General features: G+C 45.4%; 2 protein-coding genes across 2 annotated transcripts; one reads left to right on the top strand and one right to left on the bottom strand.

Annotated features, from left to right (window-relative positions):
* LOC8063219 lies at positions 10856–19823 on the bottom strand. Its single transcript, XM_002465046.2, has 3 exons — positions 18980–19823; positions 17563–18331; positions 10856–11660 (listed from the first exon to the last, which is right to left on the bottom strand). Exons 1-3 carry the CDS (start codon positions 19687–19689, stop codon positions 10968–10970), a joined length of 2172 nt encoding a protein of 723 aa, XP_002465091.2. The 5' UTR covers positions 19690–19823; the 3' UTR covers positions 10856–10967.
* Positions 17081–18442, top strand: LOC8066259. Its single transcript, XM_002467620.2, has 2 exons — positions 17081–17429; positions 17549–18442. The coding sequence occupies exons 1-2, from the start codon at positions 17165–17167 to the stop codon at positions 18292–18294; spliced, it is 1011 nt and encodes a 336-aa protein (XP_002467665.1). The 5' UTR covers positions 17081–17164; the 3' UTR covers positions 18295–18442.

The following is a 20214-nucleotide window of genomic DNA, read 5'->3' as shown; positions in this document are numbered from 1 at the left end:
AATTCATAGCTTCACTACTAGAGTATCATAATAGTGTAGAATAATAACACTACAGATAAAAACAGCTCTCCATGGCATCAATTTTCTCTTCTAGCATTTTTAAAAGAACATGATAAATATATAGTAGCTCTCCACGGCACATGCATTCTCTAAAGCCATGCCACAAATTAAATTTACAGATTTTGCATCAAAAGTATAGGAGCAGTGGTATAGTACTCTAAGTTCCAACAATGGCTTCAATCTGAGGTCAAGCTCAATTGTGTACTTGTTGAGATAACCATTCAGCCCATCTATTCCATGTACCTGGAAATTAAAGGATGTAACAATAGTTAGCACTGAGGCTTCAAATAGTTGTGCACCCAAACTGTTGGTTTCTAACAGCAACGGGAGCAAACTACAGTAATGTACAAATTCTCTATAGAATTATAGTAGGGATAAACATTCTCCTATGAGAAAAATTATACAAGGAACAACTATAAATTTTAGTTCCTGATAATTTCATAACATGATGAACAATTGACACAGCAAGCAAATGCATTACATTTATATCACCAATCTCACTATCAATTTCTAATTTAATCAAAGAAAGAGAAAGTTGTACAAAAAGTAAGAACTTTTACTAAAATTTTGTCCTTTACTGCAGATCTGCTACTCCAGATAGTTGGCATGGATCTGGCTCTCTACCATGGCGCCTGATCTGGCGTCCTCGTTAACCAGGCGAAGCCGTCAAGCTCCAGGCCATTGCATCTCAGATCCGAATAGAAATAAATAAACTCAAGTTAGGGATTGAGTATTTTCACATAGCAGGAAGGGAGTGATGGACCTCTGGTGATGCTCGGCGTCCCGCTCAGTAGGAAGAGGAGGGGGGGCACCTACCAGGGCGCGGGATGGCGTGCACAAGCCCCCATGCCCGGCCCTAATTGTCCTCACGCGGCTGGCCTGGTGGCAGCAGCAAGGGTCGGGGCGGCACGGTGCTTTGGGGCCGGCGGCCTACACCGGAGGTTGAGGCACGGATGGGCGGACGGCGCGGCTGGAGGGGGCGACGCCGATAGCGGCCCAGCCGGAGGAGAGAGTAGGCGGGAGAAGGGAGAGGTGGGCGGCGTGAGAGAAGGGACCGAGATATAGAGAGAGCCGAGGGAGGGAGGCTTCGTGAGGAAGACATTGGATGGAAGAAACACGTACATCCTGTCCTTATTTTCTTTTTTTTATTTCTTTTTTTATTTCTTTTTTATTTTCCTTTTTTCCTTCATCCCATAAATAATTACATTTCTTTGACTTCTATTATTCATGTTTGACCGTTCGTCTTATTCAAAAAAATTTAATAAATATTATTTATTTTTTTATGACTTATTTTATTGTTAGATATAATTTTATAACGATTTATTTATTTTATTATTTACGCAAAAAATTTAAATAAGATGAATGGTCAAACATAAATTGTAGGAGTCAAAGAAATGCATTTATTTGTGAGACGGAGGGAGTATCTTTTTTTCTTCTTTTCCTTTTTAATGGTATACAAACTGTGATATCAATATACTGTACGACACTTTTTTAGTGGTAAACCATGAATATCAATGTCCAAGACTTATCTTAAGTTTATCTTAATTAATTTAAGCCACTGCTTGGAATTTAATCATACACATAAATTAAACCCATGATTTGTGACACTATTTAATCATTCATCACAAATTATTATCAGCTAAGGTACAAAATGTCACAGAATAGAGTTTTTCCGATTGTTTCTTATAGCGTCACTTAGGGTATTCCTGCAGTGATGACTTAGGGTTTGCATGTCATTTTCGGCCAAAATTTTTGAGGGAGTGGCCCAAAAACATTGCGTAAATGCATAATTTGTTTAGCAACGGACATTCTGACTCTGTTATTGATATATAGTGATTGATCGTTCAATGCAAAATCAAAATATGTTTAGCAACGGACAATCCATCGTTGTATTTGATTTTAGCGACGGACAGTCTATGGACAATCTTTAGCAACAGACCATTCAACGCTAATATTTATCTTTAGCAACAGACGTCAGTTGTTGTTTTAGTGTTGTGATATAGTTAGTGAGTGCATGTAGTGAGGTGTAGTGAGGTGTTTTTGAACAAGGTTGCCACATTTCCATTAGGATAACGAAAACTATACAAGTAGGGTTGTAGGGATGGAGAGGCAAGAGGTTCTATAGCACTATAATTTAGACTATAAAATTTGGAACTCGGCTAAAGTTTTTAAAATGTAGTACTATCTTCCTAATCAAAGAAAAAATCTAGGTTCTGTCTCTGCCCTGTATCCATATAGTAGCCTTGAATGAAGATAAAGGAAGGCCATGTTCGAATTAGAAAGAATAGGCTAAAACCTACTTAGCTAGCCTGCCTCAGGAAATTAGAGCTACCCCTATTACATTTTATGAAGTGATCCGATCACACTGCAACTGATTGCATGAGTTAATGTTTGCTTCGCATGCAGATGATGTAATTAGAAGGCACGGGAATAGTTATAGGTGTTCAGCATGCCAATTATGTCAAAACTTGGGCGGGGAGCACACGTGCCCGCGTCCTACAAATGCACAGTGTGAAGACAACCAGCCTTACGATTACCAAACCTAGACCAATCAATAATTTCCTTTCTGTTGCCACCATGGAATCATTTTCTTTGTGTTTACATTGCCTTTGTACAACCAAACAACATCGTTGTCCTAAAGTGTTGACAAGACCACAACCAACAACCAAGCTTAGCAAGATAGAGAAACTGATGAAGAATAACCTATGTGCATCACTAGGAATAGCTAAGTTTGAACTAACATGAGACAACCTACTCACTCTTGTATCCACCATTCCCCATGAATGTGTCGTCTTCCTTAACCCTCCTTGTAGCCTTCCTAGTAATTCTTAACATCGAGAGATGACCTAGGTGAGGCATCTAGGATGTGGTCATGGTGGTATCACAATAGCTAGCTAGTTTTCCATCTAGAGATGACCTAGGCAAGGCTCCACTAGTGATGGCACCCTTAGGTATAGATGTACACATTCATAGAGTCAAATCGATATGTATAGCAACAACAACAATTAAAGACATTCCTGTGTTGCTCCTTGACACTAGCTAGTGAATGATCATATGTGTTTCTTCCCCTAGTTGGCTATGAGGCTGAGGCCGTTGAGGCAAGAAAGGGTAGAAGCTTTCCTTTCTAACTAAAGAGCATGGTAGTGTGGAGAATTGATGAGAAGTATGTAAGAAGCTCAGGATGATACCTCGATATACTTATGCTTCACGCTTGCTAGTGCTAAACTAATTCAAAGCCTAGTGATATCGGGCTTACACTTAGTCCTCAAAAGCATAAGCAACCATATGTGGGATGTTGGCCAACGCAAATCATGCTGAAATATCTTAGTTTATGGTAAGTCTGAGTACGATTTTGAGCATGATGGTTGAGATGAGTGATAGGTCTACATCCTAAGCTCATGGGAGCCCGATGACACCACAAATATGTATGTGTTTTATGTTTACAATTTAGAACAGATGTTAAACTATAAATCCCCAACATATGACATTTTAAAATTTGTATTGTTTAAATGGTTCTAAAAAGGAGATGCTTCACTCTTTGTCTCTAACAATCAACTCAACATGTTCTTATTCAAACATGTCCAAAAGATGGAACCAAAAGTATAGAGACTTGTAGACATAACCCTCTCCACCTTTTCTCTGATAGGAACACAACCCCTCTCTCCCTTTTCTCTGATGGGAAGTAAACTCACAGTATTAGCCTCATGCTTCTTTTGCTCCCATCCTTCTTTTCTCTTACCAGAGCCTATGGTTTTAGCCTCATGCTTCTCTTGCGTAGGCCTCTAGACCTTAGGCGTGGGCTTTCTAGGATATGAGACATTGTCCCCTCTATATAGAGGGAATAGCCATCATTTCTCAATGACAATATAGAAATTAAAGACTCTCTTGTATATGTATTTTTATTTTAAGGTAAAATCTTTTCTCTTCTTTACATTCCATACTTACCACTACATAGATCTCCTCCTCTTACTACTTTTATATGATATTTAGGTACTTTCGGCTTTATATTTTCTCTTCTTTCTGGATTCCTCCTATAAACATAAAATATTTTTTGCAAACATAACAGTACTACTCTGGTAGTATGACATATATAAAGCCTATACTTCACACACACGCACACGCACTGCCTGCACACACCCAAACACGTGCACAACACACACACACACACACACACACACACACACACACACACACTATGAGATCATATTTACAAATATGGAGAGAGAATGATAGGATTTGTAAATTGATGCCGGAGTATGAGAATCTTCACACACAACGTGATTTGACAATGGAAACTATTTTGAGTGTTGTGGAAAGAGATAGTCATGTGAGTTATTGGCTACCATGTTACGATACAATATCTTGTGGCTGTTGTAACTCTTTTGGAGGCGACTTTGAGCTGTATGTTATGTGACCTTCTATAACTTTATTCATACATAACCTATGCTGATGTTAAACTAATTAAAATTTTCACCTATGGATTCTATATAGAAGACTTTCTAATTATCACTAGAAATTACTAAAAAAGATCAATACTTCTCTTAAAAAATATAAAACAAAGACTTATGACAATACTTTATATTGAACAAAATTCTCACTAAAAATACCATGACTTCATTACTAGCCAAGAGTAAAAAAAGAAATAGAATTATTTGATGACGAAAAGCCAAAAAGCCACTGCTACAGGCACACTCACGCTTCCCTGACCACCCCAAGTTCCCCATGCACAAAACCCATAAACCACCTCCCCCACTGCTTTCCTCGCTCGCAGCCAAAGTGTCGAAGCCACTCCCACCCCACCACCCCTATTCCGATTGCGACCAAGGAGTAGAACGCATCAAGCAGTGTGTGGGGACTTAGAAGGTCATGCTCGTCATCATGTTCACCAGATTTGGGCGCGTCGCTCTAGTCAACTTGCTCCTGCACGCTCTCCCACTGCTCGTTGCCACTCTGGTACACAGCCGCAGTGTCCTCCTCCTCCAATAACAATGACCCCAACGCCACCGTCGTCCACCTGCACGTTGATGATGACACCGCTATCACCAAGGCCCTGGCGCCCATCAGTGACATCACCCACATATTCTCCGACACATGGGCCCCGTGGCCATGGCTACAACAACATGGAGGCCCGAACAGTTAATCGTGTCATGCTCTCCATCATCCTCTCTGATGTCATCCCCAACACTCCCCAGAACTCAAACACGTTGCACTCTAGAGTGGCCGCAAGCAGCCTGCTGACCTGTTCCATGTTAGAAATAATCCATGACACATAGTGTTCATGGCGTGTGTGTGTGTGTGCCACGTCATGGTGGTGTGCCTCTCGATAGCATGCAATGGCCGAGACCGAGTCTAGTTGGAGTAGTGGTGTGTATGGCACCAATTTGAATTGTAGAATCCGCTTTGTGTGGATGAGCAAGTGGCTCACAGTGTAGCTGCACGGATACTACAAATCAAGACATGAAGGTCGGCATGGAGGCGAGCTCCATGGCCTATATGTAGCCCCTGTGCTCCACTGTATTCAGTTGCCAAATTTAATGATTATGTAGCCAAGATACATGTGGGTATGTCACTGCAGCGTTCGTCGCCGGAAAATTGTGTCTATTATGCTTATTCTATCTCTCGCTAAGAGCGATGGCGTGTTGGTTTGAGTGGTTCCTAGGCAAAGCCCTTTAATTGGTATCAAGAGCTTAGGTTAGAGAGAAACGTAAGCTAAAAGATGTCCAATATGTCACTGGAGGAGCTCATCGACAGGTTGCACGTGGCGGAGGGACGTTGTGGCGAGGGACGGATCTAAAGGGGGGCTAGGGGGCTCCATCCCCCTACACCTGGTGCATCAATGGAGATATAGGAGGGTGAGGAAGAAGGGGTGGAGGAAAGGATCAAAATGAAGAGAAATAGAGGAAGAAGAGATCAGCCATCCTTTCAATCCTGTTCTACATCTGCCACTGGCTATGGCGGAGTCGAGGTAGTCGTGGATGGCTTCAAGCGTCTGCTGCTCACGGAGGAGCAGTGACAGGTGCATCAGTGTCATCAACGCTGCAGTGAGGAGTGCTCGAACTAAGGTAGTGACAAGCACGGTGGTAGGGAAGGGATCGACATGGACAACGAGCGGATGCTCCTGTAGATTGGTCATACGTGGGTGTCATGGATTAAGGGATGATGTTAGAAATAGTCCATAGTATGTAGTGTTCATGGCGCGTGTGTGTGTGCCGTGTCATTATTGGTTTGCATGTTTGGCTATTTTTGGGTTAGAATCTAGTCTCTTGTGTGCGCCTCCTAGATGGCATGCAATGGCTGAGACTGAGTGTAGTCGCCAAAGAATCCGCTGGATGAGCAAGCGTCATTATTGGTATGCATGTCTGGCTATCTTTGGGTTAGAATCTAGTATTGTGCATGTGTGTGCCTCCTAGATGGCATGCAATGGCTGAGACCGAGTCTAGTCGCCAATTTGCATGGCAGGATCTGCATTGTCTGGATGAGCAAGTGGCTCACGGTGTTGCTGTGCAGATACTACAAATCAAGTCGAACTCATACAAGTTGCGCTCTAGAGTGGCTGCAACCAGTCTACCGACCTGTTCCATGTTAGAAATAATTCATGACACATAGTGTTCATAGGGTGTGTGTGTGTGTATGCCATGTCATGGTGGTCATTGGCAGAAACATGGGGGGCTGGGGTGGCTGTAGCCCACCTCTTTGGCTCAAAAATTTTTAACAGGTTTTCTTTTTAGCAAAAGACTCTATGTATTTTGTATTTTTCTATGCTTATTTTATGGATTTTTGCCTTTGAGCACTTTGAATCAATATTGAATTATCAATCTTAGCTATATCTATTAGTGTACTGGATTGAGCGAGCAAAAAAAATTAGCCTATGTTATTTAGCCCCCCTCTTGGTCCGTTTCTGGGTCCGCCACTGATGGTGGTGTGAATATCTGGCTATTTTTGTGGCCGAGACCGAGTCTAGTTGGAGTAGTGGTGTGTATGGCGTCAATTTGCATGGTAGAATCCATATTGTCTAAATGAGCAAGTGACTCACGGTGTTGCTACGCGGATGCTGCGAATCAAGTCGAAGGTCGGCATGGACGTGAGCTCCATGGCCTATATGTAGCCCCCATGCTCCGTTGTATTCATTTGCCAAGTTTAATGATTATGTAGCCAAGATACATGCGGGTTTGTCACCTGCAGCATTCATCGCCGGAAAATAGTGTGTCTACTATGCTTATTCTCTCTCGCCAAGAGATGGTGTGTGTGTGTGTCTAAGTGGTTCCTAGGCGAAGCCCTTCAATTGGTATCAAGAGCTTAGGTTAGAGAGGAAAGTAAGCTGAAAGATGTCGACCATGTCATTGGAGGAGCTCGACAGGTTGCATGTGGCGGAGGGGTGTTGTGGTGAAGTCAAGCCAGTCGTGGGTGGCTTCAAGTGTTTGCTGCTCATGGAGGAGTAGTGACAAGTGGATCAGTGTCGTCAATGCTGTAGTGAGGATGGCTCGAACGAAGTTAGTGACAAGCACTGTGACGGAAAGGAAGGGACTGACCTCGACGACGACATCGGGTCCACTGGCATCGTCGGCTCCGCCCTCATCAACTTGCTCCTGCTGGAGAACCCTGAAAACCCTGTGGGTTCATGTAAGAAGGTCTACGCGCTCTCCCACCGCCCGCTGCCGCCCTGGTACATTGTTGCATCCTCCTCCTCCTCCAACAATGACCCCATGCCCACTGTCGTCTACCTACACGTCGACCTCACCGATGACGCCACGGTCACCAAGGCCCTAGTGCCCCTCACTGACATCACCCACGTCTTCTATGTCACGTGGGCCCCATGCCACGGCTAGAGCAACACCGAGGCCAACACAGTTAACCGTGCCATGCTCTCCAGCGTTCTCTCCACTGTCATCCCCAACGCCCTAGATCTGAAACATGTCACGCTCCAGAGCAGCCGCAACCAGTTCGCCGACCCATTCCAGTCGCCCGTGAGGGGAGCCTTCGCCGAGGACGGGTGGCTCGGCCCCTTCTCTGAGGACCTCCCGCGCCCAGACTACCCAAACCTCGAGACGCCCCCATCGATGGCATCGCTACCTGTGAGGGCGACGTCACCTGGTCCGTGCACCGCCCTGCCACAATCTTCGGATTCTCGCCACCGAGCTCCGGGAACTTGGTCTCCAGCCTCTACGCCTACGCCGCCATCTGTGCCAAGGAGGGTGTCGTCCTGCGCTGGCCCGGGTCCCTCGTCCTCGTCGCCTGGGAGGGGTTCAGTGACGCCTGAGACGCGTGGCTCGTAGCCGTGCAAGCGATCTAGGTGGCCATTGATGGGGCACCCTAACGAGGCATTCAACTTTTGGCAACGGGGACGTCTTCAAGTGGAGGATGCTGGCCAGCTACTTCTGGGTGCTGTGGGCTGAGTACGATTGTACGAGGGGGAGAACCATCGCTTCAAGCTAGACGAGGCATGGTCGGGAAGGGGCCTGTGTGGCCAGAGATCATCAAGGAGAACGGGCTCATGGAGACGGAGCTCGACGACATCACCACCTGGTGATTCGTGGACGCCCTGATCAACGCCAACAAGGAACAATTGGAGAACATGTGAACAAGTGCAAGGAGCGTATATTCTTCAGCTTCCGGAACACTGTGAGGTCTTTCAATAAATTGATCGGGAAGATGATGGCCTGACGTCTTTGTTTTTAGGATGTCAATGATAGCACGCATCATTCTCTATCTGATTTCCTGATCACTAGTCCAATTTCGCTGCAGCAGCCGGTGGCTTCCCCGAGTGCCAATTACACTCGGGGGAAGCTTTCCCCGAGTGCAACATTCGGGGAAGAGCCTTCGGCTAATCCTTCAACGGGAAAGGCGTCTTTCTCGAGTGCCGAAAATCATACACTTTAGGAAGGCTTTGCCGAATGTTGTGCTGGCACCGGGGAAGAATTGATGCCATTAGTCGATGGTCGACGTCGTTTTCTTTTTATTATTATTATTTTTCTTTCCCGAGTGTAACACTTAGGGAAGATTTTTGAATTTTATTTTAAATAGCTTGTGCATAACTACGTGAGACATATTGTAAATACTGTCACATTTATCTACACACCACATGAATCCTTACTACTAGTTTGTGAGTGGTACTTCTTGTGCAGTAAGAATTCGCTGTTTGAGAGGCAGTTACTCTACTCATATGCGTATCTGTCCGTGCTTGTCTCTTCAGAATGCAGTTTCATATATGGTTGATACAGTATATAGTTTGAGTCGATTTTGCTTGCTTGTGAATGTATGTGTGTTTCGAAATCATACAAAATTTACATATATCCATGAACAAGAAATAGAGATTTAGGTGGAAAACACCCAGTGCACATGTTACAGTGTCTGTTCCACAGGGCATTGCATTGTATGGCCTATATGTTTGCAACGGAATGGAAGTAGATGAACAGTCTTTTTTAGGTTCACGCCTCTGTAAGTAACGTATAAACAATCTTGTTTGCTGCACGACTTTTTTGACAGTCTTTTTTTTGGCTGTGTTTTGGTCTGTGTCTGTGTGTGTTTAACAATTCTGTTCAGTAACAGGGTAGGAATTGTATGATATTGATATTTCTATAAACAGGGTCATCATATGGAAATTATACATGCAGTTCTCACTATAAATCGTGATTGCTGATCTAAGTAGAACCTGGCATACTAATTTTGAGTATTCCTTGTTCTTATTTATGGAATTGTCCTTTTTTGCACCAATAGAAGAAATGCATTAGGTTCCAATCTTGCATCAACCATATATATAGAAACATTTATCTACTTTACAAGAATAGGTGATACTTATCTCAAGAATAGGTGGGCCGTTTAGAAACAACTCTGGGCTTTTGGTAAAACCTCCGTACGTGCGAAGAACTCTGGGCCTTCGTTACCAAGCTAGCTGTGACTAGTCGCGCAAAGAAGTCCCTAATATGAGGCATTCGCTATCTACGCAGGTTATTAGTTGTGAATTGTCACTCGCTGTAAAACCACGCTGGTGTGATTTGGATATCTCGTGCAAACACATGTTGTACTTCGCCTGCAGTGGGCGATGCATAACCTCAATTGATAGATGCCTATATATGGTTTATGGCTTTTATCCAAGATCAGAATCAACCGCTTAGATTTCTTGCCTGGCAGGCAACACCATACCAACTAAACAAATAAACCCATATTTTTGATGGACCGCGTTGTTGCTCCCTTAAGACGCCAAAAAAGAACTATAGGCGGGCACCAAGGTGTCTCGCGGAGCCTGAAGGTGCCGGCAAAAGGAAGAACAATGCCTTGCTCGATTCTAAACCGTTGGATTTCAATCTAAAATTGACTTTGCTCGATCAAGAAAGTAGAAATTCAAGCTTGTAGACAGATGATAATATCCTTATTCATGAATTGTGAGCACTTTTAGCATTTAAATAATCTAGGCACATTTGTGTAAACATTTCTAGCATAATCCACCCTTTTCCTCTGCCAATTAATTTGGTTGAAGCTTTATTTTGGCAAGCATATATGTTTTGCATAAATGTTATCTTGGTATTTAAATATTTTAAATAGTGTGTGCAATTTATGTGTCATCGGTAGAAAGACAACAGTTGATTCTATTAACTCTATAATCTTGGTAGATTGATTGAGGGGTATCACAGTTATTTTTCTTCATCCTTGTTTTGTCTTGAAATGTTAGGTTTATTTGTGGAGGACAAGCTGCTCTGTCTAGCTAGCTAGATAGGTAGGTATGAGGTATATCTCACTTTTTTTTTTTGAAACCCAGCCCCAAACACAGACCATGATAAAAAATGAAGAAGCAGCAACGGAATTAAAAGCACAAGTTTAATTATTCACCAGGCAAAACACCAAACCAAAATCCAACTAAAAGAACGAATGAAGGTAGGAAAAACTCTACACATGCCTCATCAAACGGAACTCTAGATCGTTAAACTAAGGTCCAGGGACGGACCGGACAGCCGCCTCTTCTTGACCGGCAAGGGGCTCTGCACCTCTTCCTCCTCTCTCCACCTTGTCGCCGCGTTGGCCGCCGTCGCCGCCGGCGCCGGCACCAAATTCAGATCAAATCCCTTCACGGTCGACCCGGAACCCGATGGCGCAGACGACGCGGTGAGCGACACCGAGAGCCCGTCCCAGTAATGGCACCTCTTGTGCCCGCCGAGCGCCTGCCCCGTCGCGAAGCTCCGATGGCACACCGTGCACCTGTGCCTCCCCTGCCCGCTGCTGCCGCCGGCCGAGGTCGTTATCCCCGACGACGACGCCGCCGCACCTCCGGCTGACGACGACGACGCTTGTGCCTGTAGTACAGGCGTCGGTTTCCGGTGGCTGGCCTTGTGCCCGCCCAGCGCCTGGTGCGACGCGAAGGCCTTGCCACAGACGGAGCACCGGAAGCGGAGCTCGGACTCTTGCGCCGTCGCCGTCCAGCAGGCAGCCGTGTTCGTCAGAGCGTACTGCGTCGTTAAACCTGCAGCTTGGCCTCCGCCTCCCGCGGCCGCGAGCGCCATGAGGCAAAGGGAGACGTAGTCGTCGTGGGTGATGGCCATCGATCGATCACGGCGACGCTCTTGTTGACTGAAAAAGCTAATGCTGGTGGTTAGGTTTCTGATGCAGGTTTAGCCAGTTCGATGAGCTAATCACATAGGAAGCGTCTGTATATATATGTATGAATGCTGGGCCGACTGGCCAAGCTAGGGGGCAAGTGGTGTTTTTATATGATATATATGATGGATCGAGGAATGGGTGGGTCAAATTAGCACGAGGGCGGACTTAATCGATATGGATATGATGCATGCATCCGTACTACAGTGAATATAATAGGGATTTAGGGTGCAATTGCCACACGTGCATTCATGCATTATGGATATATACTTACTTCATATTGAGCTTATATGTTGGCCATGCATGCATTTTTCATATGCTATTGGCACGTACGGACTTTGTTATATCACATCACGATAGGATGAAATTGCGCGTTAGTTTCTCTCACACACTTCCACAGCACAAAGAAATTAAGGATATGGACGGTGCTCTAAATAAATACCCACGGTTCTTTTCTAGTGCAACTAAATAAACTAAATAGAAAATTTCTTCTCTTATTTTTTTATTTAGTTTATTTAGTTATACTAAAAAAACCATAGATATCCATTTGGATGGCCATCCTCATCCTTTTACTCAGAATGCGCTTCGTCTTCCACAATGCTCCTCCTTTTTTGGCAGCCAAGAACAAGAAGCGGGATATATATATGATAAATTGCTCTTTCTGGTGACTCGGTCTGATTGCTAATAATTCTTGTATGTAGTTGAAGTACAAGCCACAAAATTTATATACTATGTTTCATAGCAAATCAACTAATACCATTTTATCTTATAGCATAATATAAATATCTTACTATTACTATTGGATGTTTCAATTCTTCGGGAATATTATTCATGTTAAACCTATTTAACACACAGGGTACTAAAAAGAGAGATAAATCCTAAACAATTCTAAAAAAAGGAGCATCTGATCATTAATCCATCAGACTATTATCATCAATAATCATATATAGCTACAGGATATATTATTTTTCTTAAAAATTCTAAAATTTTTCATCACGAGAAGAAATGTATTAATGCAACCCCAAAAATTTGTATCTAAATTTTCCACAGATAGCACTATGAAAGAGAACATAAAGGGGCCTCATAAATTTGCATCTAAATTACACATGTAACTCATATAAAAAATTAATTAACTCTGTAAATTTACATCTAAATTACAGCATCTCCAAGAGACTCGGTAAAACATGTTGCATACAGTTCAGTTTTGAGATTTTAGATGAAAAAAAGTGCATCCAGCATTATCGCTACTTCAATTTCCAAAATTCCAAGTCCGCTATTCTAGCTATCTTGGTCGGTATAGATGGTGAGGGTTCGCTCGCCATCCAATTTTCCCCATGCGCAGAACAATGGCGATGACGGTTGAAGGTGTGGGTGTGCTGCCGTAGTCCCACCAGCCACCACCTCTTTGTGAACGGTGTCGGCCTCAATGGCGATGACAAGATAACACCGTACTTGCTCGTGACGCTACGTCAAGACCTAGGCCGTGCAAAGACATGGGAGGTGGCAGGCCATGGGCGTCGATGGCTATGACTGCAACGAGGGTAAAGTAAATTTTGCCTTTAAGAGCACATGACCTCACAATATGGATCATAGGATTCGCATTGAGATTCGTGTCTAAGCGGAAAAGATACAACATAATCTGTTGGGCACGATCTCAATATGAATTACGTGGTCCATATTATAAGGTCATGTGCCCTTAAGAGAAAAAAAATTTTATTCCTGCAACGAGTTCCATAAGGAAGCCCGGCGCGGCTAAGGAATATTCCAGTGCTGCCATGTATGCCGGCGTTTGACTGCTACAGCGGCAAAGATCAGATCTGCGTGTACAAGAAGGTCTGACGGCTATAGCATCTTTGAGCTGCTGGCTTGCAACTTGCAAGGAGCCAAGGATGGCACGGCCTAGCCAGCCAGCGCCGGTCTGCTCCTTTGGGCCGCCCCGGACGAGCACGAGCTGCACGTGATCCGGACGACGTAGCAGTCCAGCCCCAGGGCGCTGTGTGTTCGACGCCGGCCGGCGTTTGATAGCTACCTCAGCAACATCGGGTCCTCGCCGAAAGAAAAAATCAGATACGTTGACGTGGCTAGTTTAAAAATGGAGAATAGTTTAATTTATGATGAAGAGTCTGTTGCGATAGTCTAGTTTGTCAGAGGGTTATCTATTTTGGAGGCTCTCTAAATTATAAGTTTTAAAGATTTATTTTACTGAGTCTCTTAGAGATGCTTTTAGGCACTTGTACTTTTACAAAGTCTCTTAGAGTTGCTCTTAGACACTAGCACCAATTCTAAATTTGGTCGACGACACTCCTATAATAGTACATTTCAGTTTATAAAGTCGGGTCAAAACCATTTGTATAGGTGTTTTCTTACCCAGCAATAGTTTTCTCGACACTAATTTTTGCATCGACACAAGCTCTAAAATTTCACCACGTGTATGTCGATATGACACCCTAATTTTGACGTCCAAACCGATCAAACCTGTCGCCGATGATTTTAAGTCCCAAACCACTAAAAACCACTAAACCGTCCATGACTAGTTGTGAGACCTAGACCAAAAACCATCATCCGATGATTTTGAGGTTCATACTATCAAATCATCCATCCCTGGCTTGAGGATCAAATCAGCAAATCTTCATGCATGCTCGCCAAAGCGTGACTAACTGTTGTGAATGTGTGTCTGACATTCATGTCCTCAACTCGGCGGCCCATCAAGTGCTTGCGACACCTCGTTATAACTTGGTCCAACCTCACCCTTTGACTCGGTCAAAGTCGTCTACATCAGTACATCACTCATGTATTCTTGCTCTTCATGTTCCCAATGTAAGCCACACACGGTCCGATCCTTTGACTGAAGCCTTCTCATCCGTTCTTCACTGCTCATGGTCCATCACAAATGAACGCCGCACTTAACCTTTTTCATTGCCGCTGACCATCTTGGCACACCCAACATCTGCATATTTACACCTGCACAACACGATGCCTTCGGTTAACTATTAGCATAATCAAACATATATAAACTCAACAAGGAAAGCATCAAACCTCTCAACTTGTGTTAAGTCATTCATCAAGCATGGATGAGATCAAGGCACTTCTCAACTTTAGTCTCTCATATATGGTATGACATATATGCTCTGTTTCATTAATATATCGCTCATCGTTTTGTTAATAGGCAAATAGAGGTGCTTTACTGCCTGGCATTGCCTGATGAACTTGGGAGTGCTACCACCCACTACCAGAAGAATTATCTTTCACATTTGCTGAATGCATGTAATTCGATCTTGGACTTCTCGTCAATGTGACCAGCATTGTTGTTTGATTTTATTCCACACGGGTCAGTTACTGTGTTGAGCATTATCCCCTATGAGTTTAGTTCACTTCTATCTTGGAGAATAGGAGTCTACTTTGATTTTAGTTCATGCCATCCGTTTGACTATATTCCACCTCGATTTGGCACCGTATATTAAATATATTTGTCCCTTATGATTTTGGTTTTATTTCGATCTGGGAAATTGTTAGGACTCTACTTCAATTTTAGTTCTATTTGACTATCAATCAACTTGCACTAGAATTTTATTGGTCTTGACTGAATTTTAGGATAACTGCTTCAAGTTGAATCAAGTAAATATGAGAACATGAACCCAATTTTATTTGATGATAAAAAAAAACAGAAATTTACCGTTGCTATTTCAGTGAGCTAGACTTCCCCAAGTGGAACAACTGTACACGAACCGAAAGGCCGATCCTGAAAAGGAAAAGCCGAAAATGGTCCTAAGAACAACTCTGAAAAAAGGAAAATGAAACCTTCTATTCGGCAAGTCTCCTGGCAAGATTTGTTGAAATTTAAGCGATCTTGTTAGTCCTAGGAGATCATCCATGTGCTTCTCTCCAATGGGGCTTCCCGGAAGAGGTTCAAGAGCTTTTTTAGCCAAAAACGGGTTTTACATTGGCTTTATCGGAGATTGGTTTGATCAATTACGCTGTGTTATTGGCTTATTGTTGCGTTATAGATTGATCTATGACCTCGTGTGTTGGCTTGGGGTTATCTTCAACGTCAACACTCCCATAGTTCAACAAAATCTGAGGTCTCCTCCTGTGTGCCATGGACAAATGTGTAATTCTTTTTGGACCGTGATTTTTTCCCTACGCGTGTTCTTAAACAAGCTGGGCCTGATCCGTTTTGCTTAGGTTCCATTTATCCATGGTGATGACCAGAATAAAGCTGTCTTATACCGTCTCCTATGAACCCAACTTCAGATAGTCCGTTTTGTATTTGCATCAAATTCAGACTACAATATGGTAAAAGAGTGCTATCCAAATTCGGTTCCATGTATTCGATCATTTCCACCCCTACAGGGCATTCCTACCTGAATGCGTTTGCCACCAGCAGTCTGATATTTGTGCATGTTTCTGTCCTGTTTCATCAGTTTGTTGATCTCTAGAAATCTATGTCACTAGTAGAGTAATATATTAGTTGAGTGATCTTATCGAAACAATATAATCACCTGCAGCTGAAGGAAATCAATCACAAACTACTAAGGGCACTCACAATACAGACTCTATCATGGAGTCTAAAGTTATTTATTACCTCGAACAATGTGGACTTAGAGTCTAAGAGCAAGTATTATAGTGGGCTGTAAGCTGTCTAAATGCTGAGGTGGAGGAGAGAAGGGAGGAGAGAGAGAAGAAGCGGGCTGTAAGCTTACAGCCAGCCTAGGCACAGGAACGAAGAAACTTTGTGAGAGAGACAAGTGGGCCATGTATTAATAGTGAATAGCTAACTATTGTATGGGTGGGCTGGGAGAAGACTGCAAAAAATCTTACACCCAGTAAGTGGACTGTATTATTAAACTTGCTCTAAATAAGACTTGGAGTCTTATTTTTTCTACCTCTTTTCTTCAATAAATATGCTGCCACATCAGCAAAATACCATAAATAATATGTAATTAATTGTCTTGGACTCTGTGATAGGGTCTTGCATTGGGAGTGCCAAGTTCGCCAGAGGTTGATTAGGAAGCTGAAAAGGTGAACGCTTTCATTAATTAGTTCACTCATTAAGTATGTAGAGTAGTCAACTCAATTACTTGTTTGTTCAGTATAATCGCGCCGACCCAGCCACGATTACGTACAAGGCTTCCAAGCAACTTAATTAGCATATTGTGATGAAGGATCGATACAACGTAGGAGATGCGGATATGTCAACCTAGCTGCATCTGCATGCACGATGCATCATCCAGGTGAACGCAAAGTGTTCCTGACCTCAACACGCGGCCAGCACGATGTGTTGGCGTCGCCGCGACGTACGCCGCTCGCCGCCGCCCCAGCTCCCACTCCCCGATGGGCGCCGCTTGCTTGCTTGCTTCAGCCAAGGCGAGACGCATCGGACCCTAGCTATAAATTGGCCACCTTCCCCTGACCTTGCCTCATCACCACCCAAGACACACAGCCATCTCGATCATAGCCGTGTGCGTGCCTTCACCTGAATCAACCAGGTGACCATCGACTGTCGTCACCGCCAGCAACAATGGCCCGGGAGCTCGCCGCAGCATGTGTGGTTGCCGCCCTGGTGGCCCTGTGCGCGGCCGCACTCGGTGTGGCCGCGCAGCCACGGCCGGCGCCGCGCCCACTGCCGTCCAACTACCAGATGATCACCCCGGGCAAGTACAAGAGGGACCAGCAGACGGCGTGCGACAATCCCAAGAACAAGCAGCAGAAATGCATCGCCAAGTGCGACAAGCGCTGCCCCAACCAGTGCATCGTCCTCTGCCCCGGATGCAAGACATTCTGCAGTAATTACGCTTGCACACACAATCCTCACTCTTCTCGTCTCGATCTCATCGATCTTCACTTCACTGCTATTAGCTAATCTAATTCGCTCTTAATTTGTTTCCAAATTCGATTCCAAAAGTGTGTGACTTCTACCCCGGCGTGTCCTGCGGTGACCCGCGCTTCACCGGCGGCGACGGCAACAACTTCTACTTCCACGGCAAGAAGGACGGGGACTTCTGCATCCTCTCCGACGCCAACCTCCACATCAACGCGCACTTCATCGGCAAGCGCAACCCGGCCATGAGCCGCGACTTCACGTGGATCCAGGCGGTCGGCATCCGCTTCGGCGCCGCCGGCGCCGTCGACCACCGCCTCTACATGGGCGCACAGAAGACCGCCAAGTGGAGCAACGACGTGGACCGCCTGGAGCTGGCCTTCGACGGCGCGCCCGTCACCATCCCCGCCGAGACCGGCGCCGTGTGGGAGCCCGCCGCCGTGCCGGGGCTCACCGTCACCCGGACCGCCGCCGCCAACGGCGTCAGGGTGCAGCTCAGGGGCGTGTTCGACATCGTCGCCAACGTGGTGCCCATCAGCGAGGAGGACTCGCGCGTCCACAACTACGGCGTGACCGAGGACGACAGCCTCGCGCACTTCGACCTCGGGTTCAAGTTCTTCGACCTCACCGACGACGTGCATGGCGTCCTCGGCCAGACCTACCGCGCCGACTACATCAACCAGCTCAGCGTCAGCTCCAAGATGCCCGTCATGGGTGGGGCGCCAAACTACGTCTCCTCGGACATCTTCGCCACTGACTGCGCCGTCGCAAGGTTTGGTGCCCGCCGCGCCGGCGCCGGCATCTCCATGGTTACAGCTCAGGCCAGTTAAAGCCACCGGCGCCACCCACGATAACCGTCTAGCCAAGCTATTTTATTTAAAGCAAAGCATAAATAAATTTGTCTGCACGAATCAGGATTGTCCTGTTGTACCATTGGGTTAATTTGCCGCCGGATTCACCAATCTATTTGTTATTTAATTCGCAGGCTACATTTGTGATTTGTCGAGATTGATGTTTCTTCCTTTATTTTAATTTCCTTGATCCACAGAAATTCAAATTACATGTTCAAGCGAGTGGTTGTTTCCAATCCGCAAGCTGACTCTAACACCTCTTCGCAACTAATTCTAGATCCAATTGCAACAGATTGGTTATGCATGGATCATCAGCCCCATCTTATATATATGCAGCTGCACAAGACAGAAGACATCCTGAATAAAAGAAACTTTATTTGCAACAATGGGAAAAAAATCGTATTATCAACCAACATTATTAGGAACATGGGAAAAAAAACATCGAAGAAAAAATACGTGACACAATTTGTTACCGACGTCTGAAAAGCGCCAGAACACACGAACAAGCTGATGGAAATATTCAAGAAAGTAACGAATCAATGAATTGTGAACGAATTTATGTTCAGAAACTGAACCGGACAAAATCAACGAAACAATGATGGCTGGCGTAGATCCATTTTTACATGAACCGACAGAGACAGACACGACGAGATCGAGGAGTCGTCACTCCGACATCCTGCGCTTCTTGATCGGCAATGGACTCTGCACCTCCTCTTCCTCGGCCCACCTCCTCATCGTCATCCCGGCGTTGCTAATCTCCGGCAGTGGCGTCAGGTTGAGGTCAAAGTTCCTGACGGTGACGCCCGACGACGACCCCGTCGTCCCGGCGGACGCCGAGACGGTCGCAGACGCGGCGGACACGGAGACCGACACGGACATGCCGTCCCAGTAATGGCAGCGCTTGTGCCCGCCGAGAGCCTGGCCCGTCGCGAAGCCTCTCCGGCAGATGGTGCACCGGTGCGGCCCACCACCGCTGTCCGCCGATCCCGTCGACGCCGTCTCGTCGGAGTCAGCCCCAGTCGCCGCCGCCTGTGCCGCGGCGGCGGCGGCGTACTGCTCCGGCGTGGGCGGCTTGCGGTGGCTGGACTTGTGGCCGCCGAGCGCCTGGTAGGACGCGAAGGCCTTCCCGCAGACGGCGCACCGGAACCGGAGCTCCTGCGGCTGCGCGGGTGCGAGCGTCGTTGGGCACCACTTGTTGGTCGGCTGCTGCTGCTCCCGGTCGCGGCCGAGCCCAAACTTGCGGGTGCCGGCGAGCGCGGCGAGGCAGATGGCGAGGTAGTCCTCCTTGCTGAGCGCCGGTGCCGGTGCCGGTGCCGGTGCCGCCGGGAGCGCAAGGGAGAGCGCGGTCGGGTCAATAACGAGATGTTCCACCATGGCTAGCTAGCAGCTGAAGCTGATCGATGAGAAGAACAAGCTGTTGTGACCTTGGACTTTTAGCTCGATCGATTGAGATCTTGCGTTCGTCGTACGTTAGCCGCCGGCGATGAGCAGGAGGCTGGAGCTGGAGCTAGCTGGAGTTTGTGGAAGGAGGCGGCGGCTTGTACGTGTGAATATATAAGCAGGAAAACTGGCAGACAAAGACAGACCAGGGTGACATTGGGGGCTTGTTTCGTTAGGTGAAAAGTTTTTAGATAATATAGTATTTTTGTTTTATTTTGTAATTATTATTTAATTATAGACTAACTAAATTTTAAAATATTCGTCTCATAAATTATAGATAAACTGTATAATTAGTTATTTATTTTATTAATATTGAATCATTTGTGCATGTGTCGTAAGATTAGCTATGATGTATAATTTTAAAAAGTTTTTAGATTTTGATGGAACTAAACAAGTCCAAAATTAACGAGATGGGTGGCGTGTGATGATTTGGTTGGTGGAGCAAGTAAACCAGTAGTA

Source organism: Sorghum bicolor, chromosome 1 (genome assembly GCF_000003195.3).
Source record: "Sorghum bicolor cultivar BTx623 chromosome 1, Sorghum_bicolor_NCBIv3, whole genome shotgun sequence".
Classification (NCBI taxonomy): Eukaryota; Viridiplantae; Streptophyta; class Magnoliopsida; order Poales; family Poaceae; genus Sorghum; species Sorghum bicolor.
The sequence above is the reverse complement of the archived record's forward strand: the minus strand, read 5'-3'. Positions and strand labels throughout refer to the sequence as shown.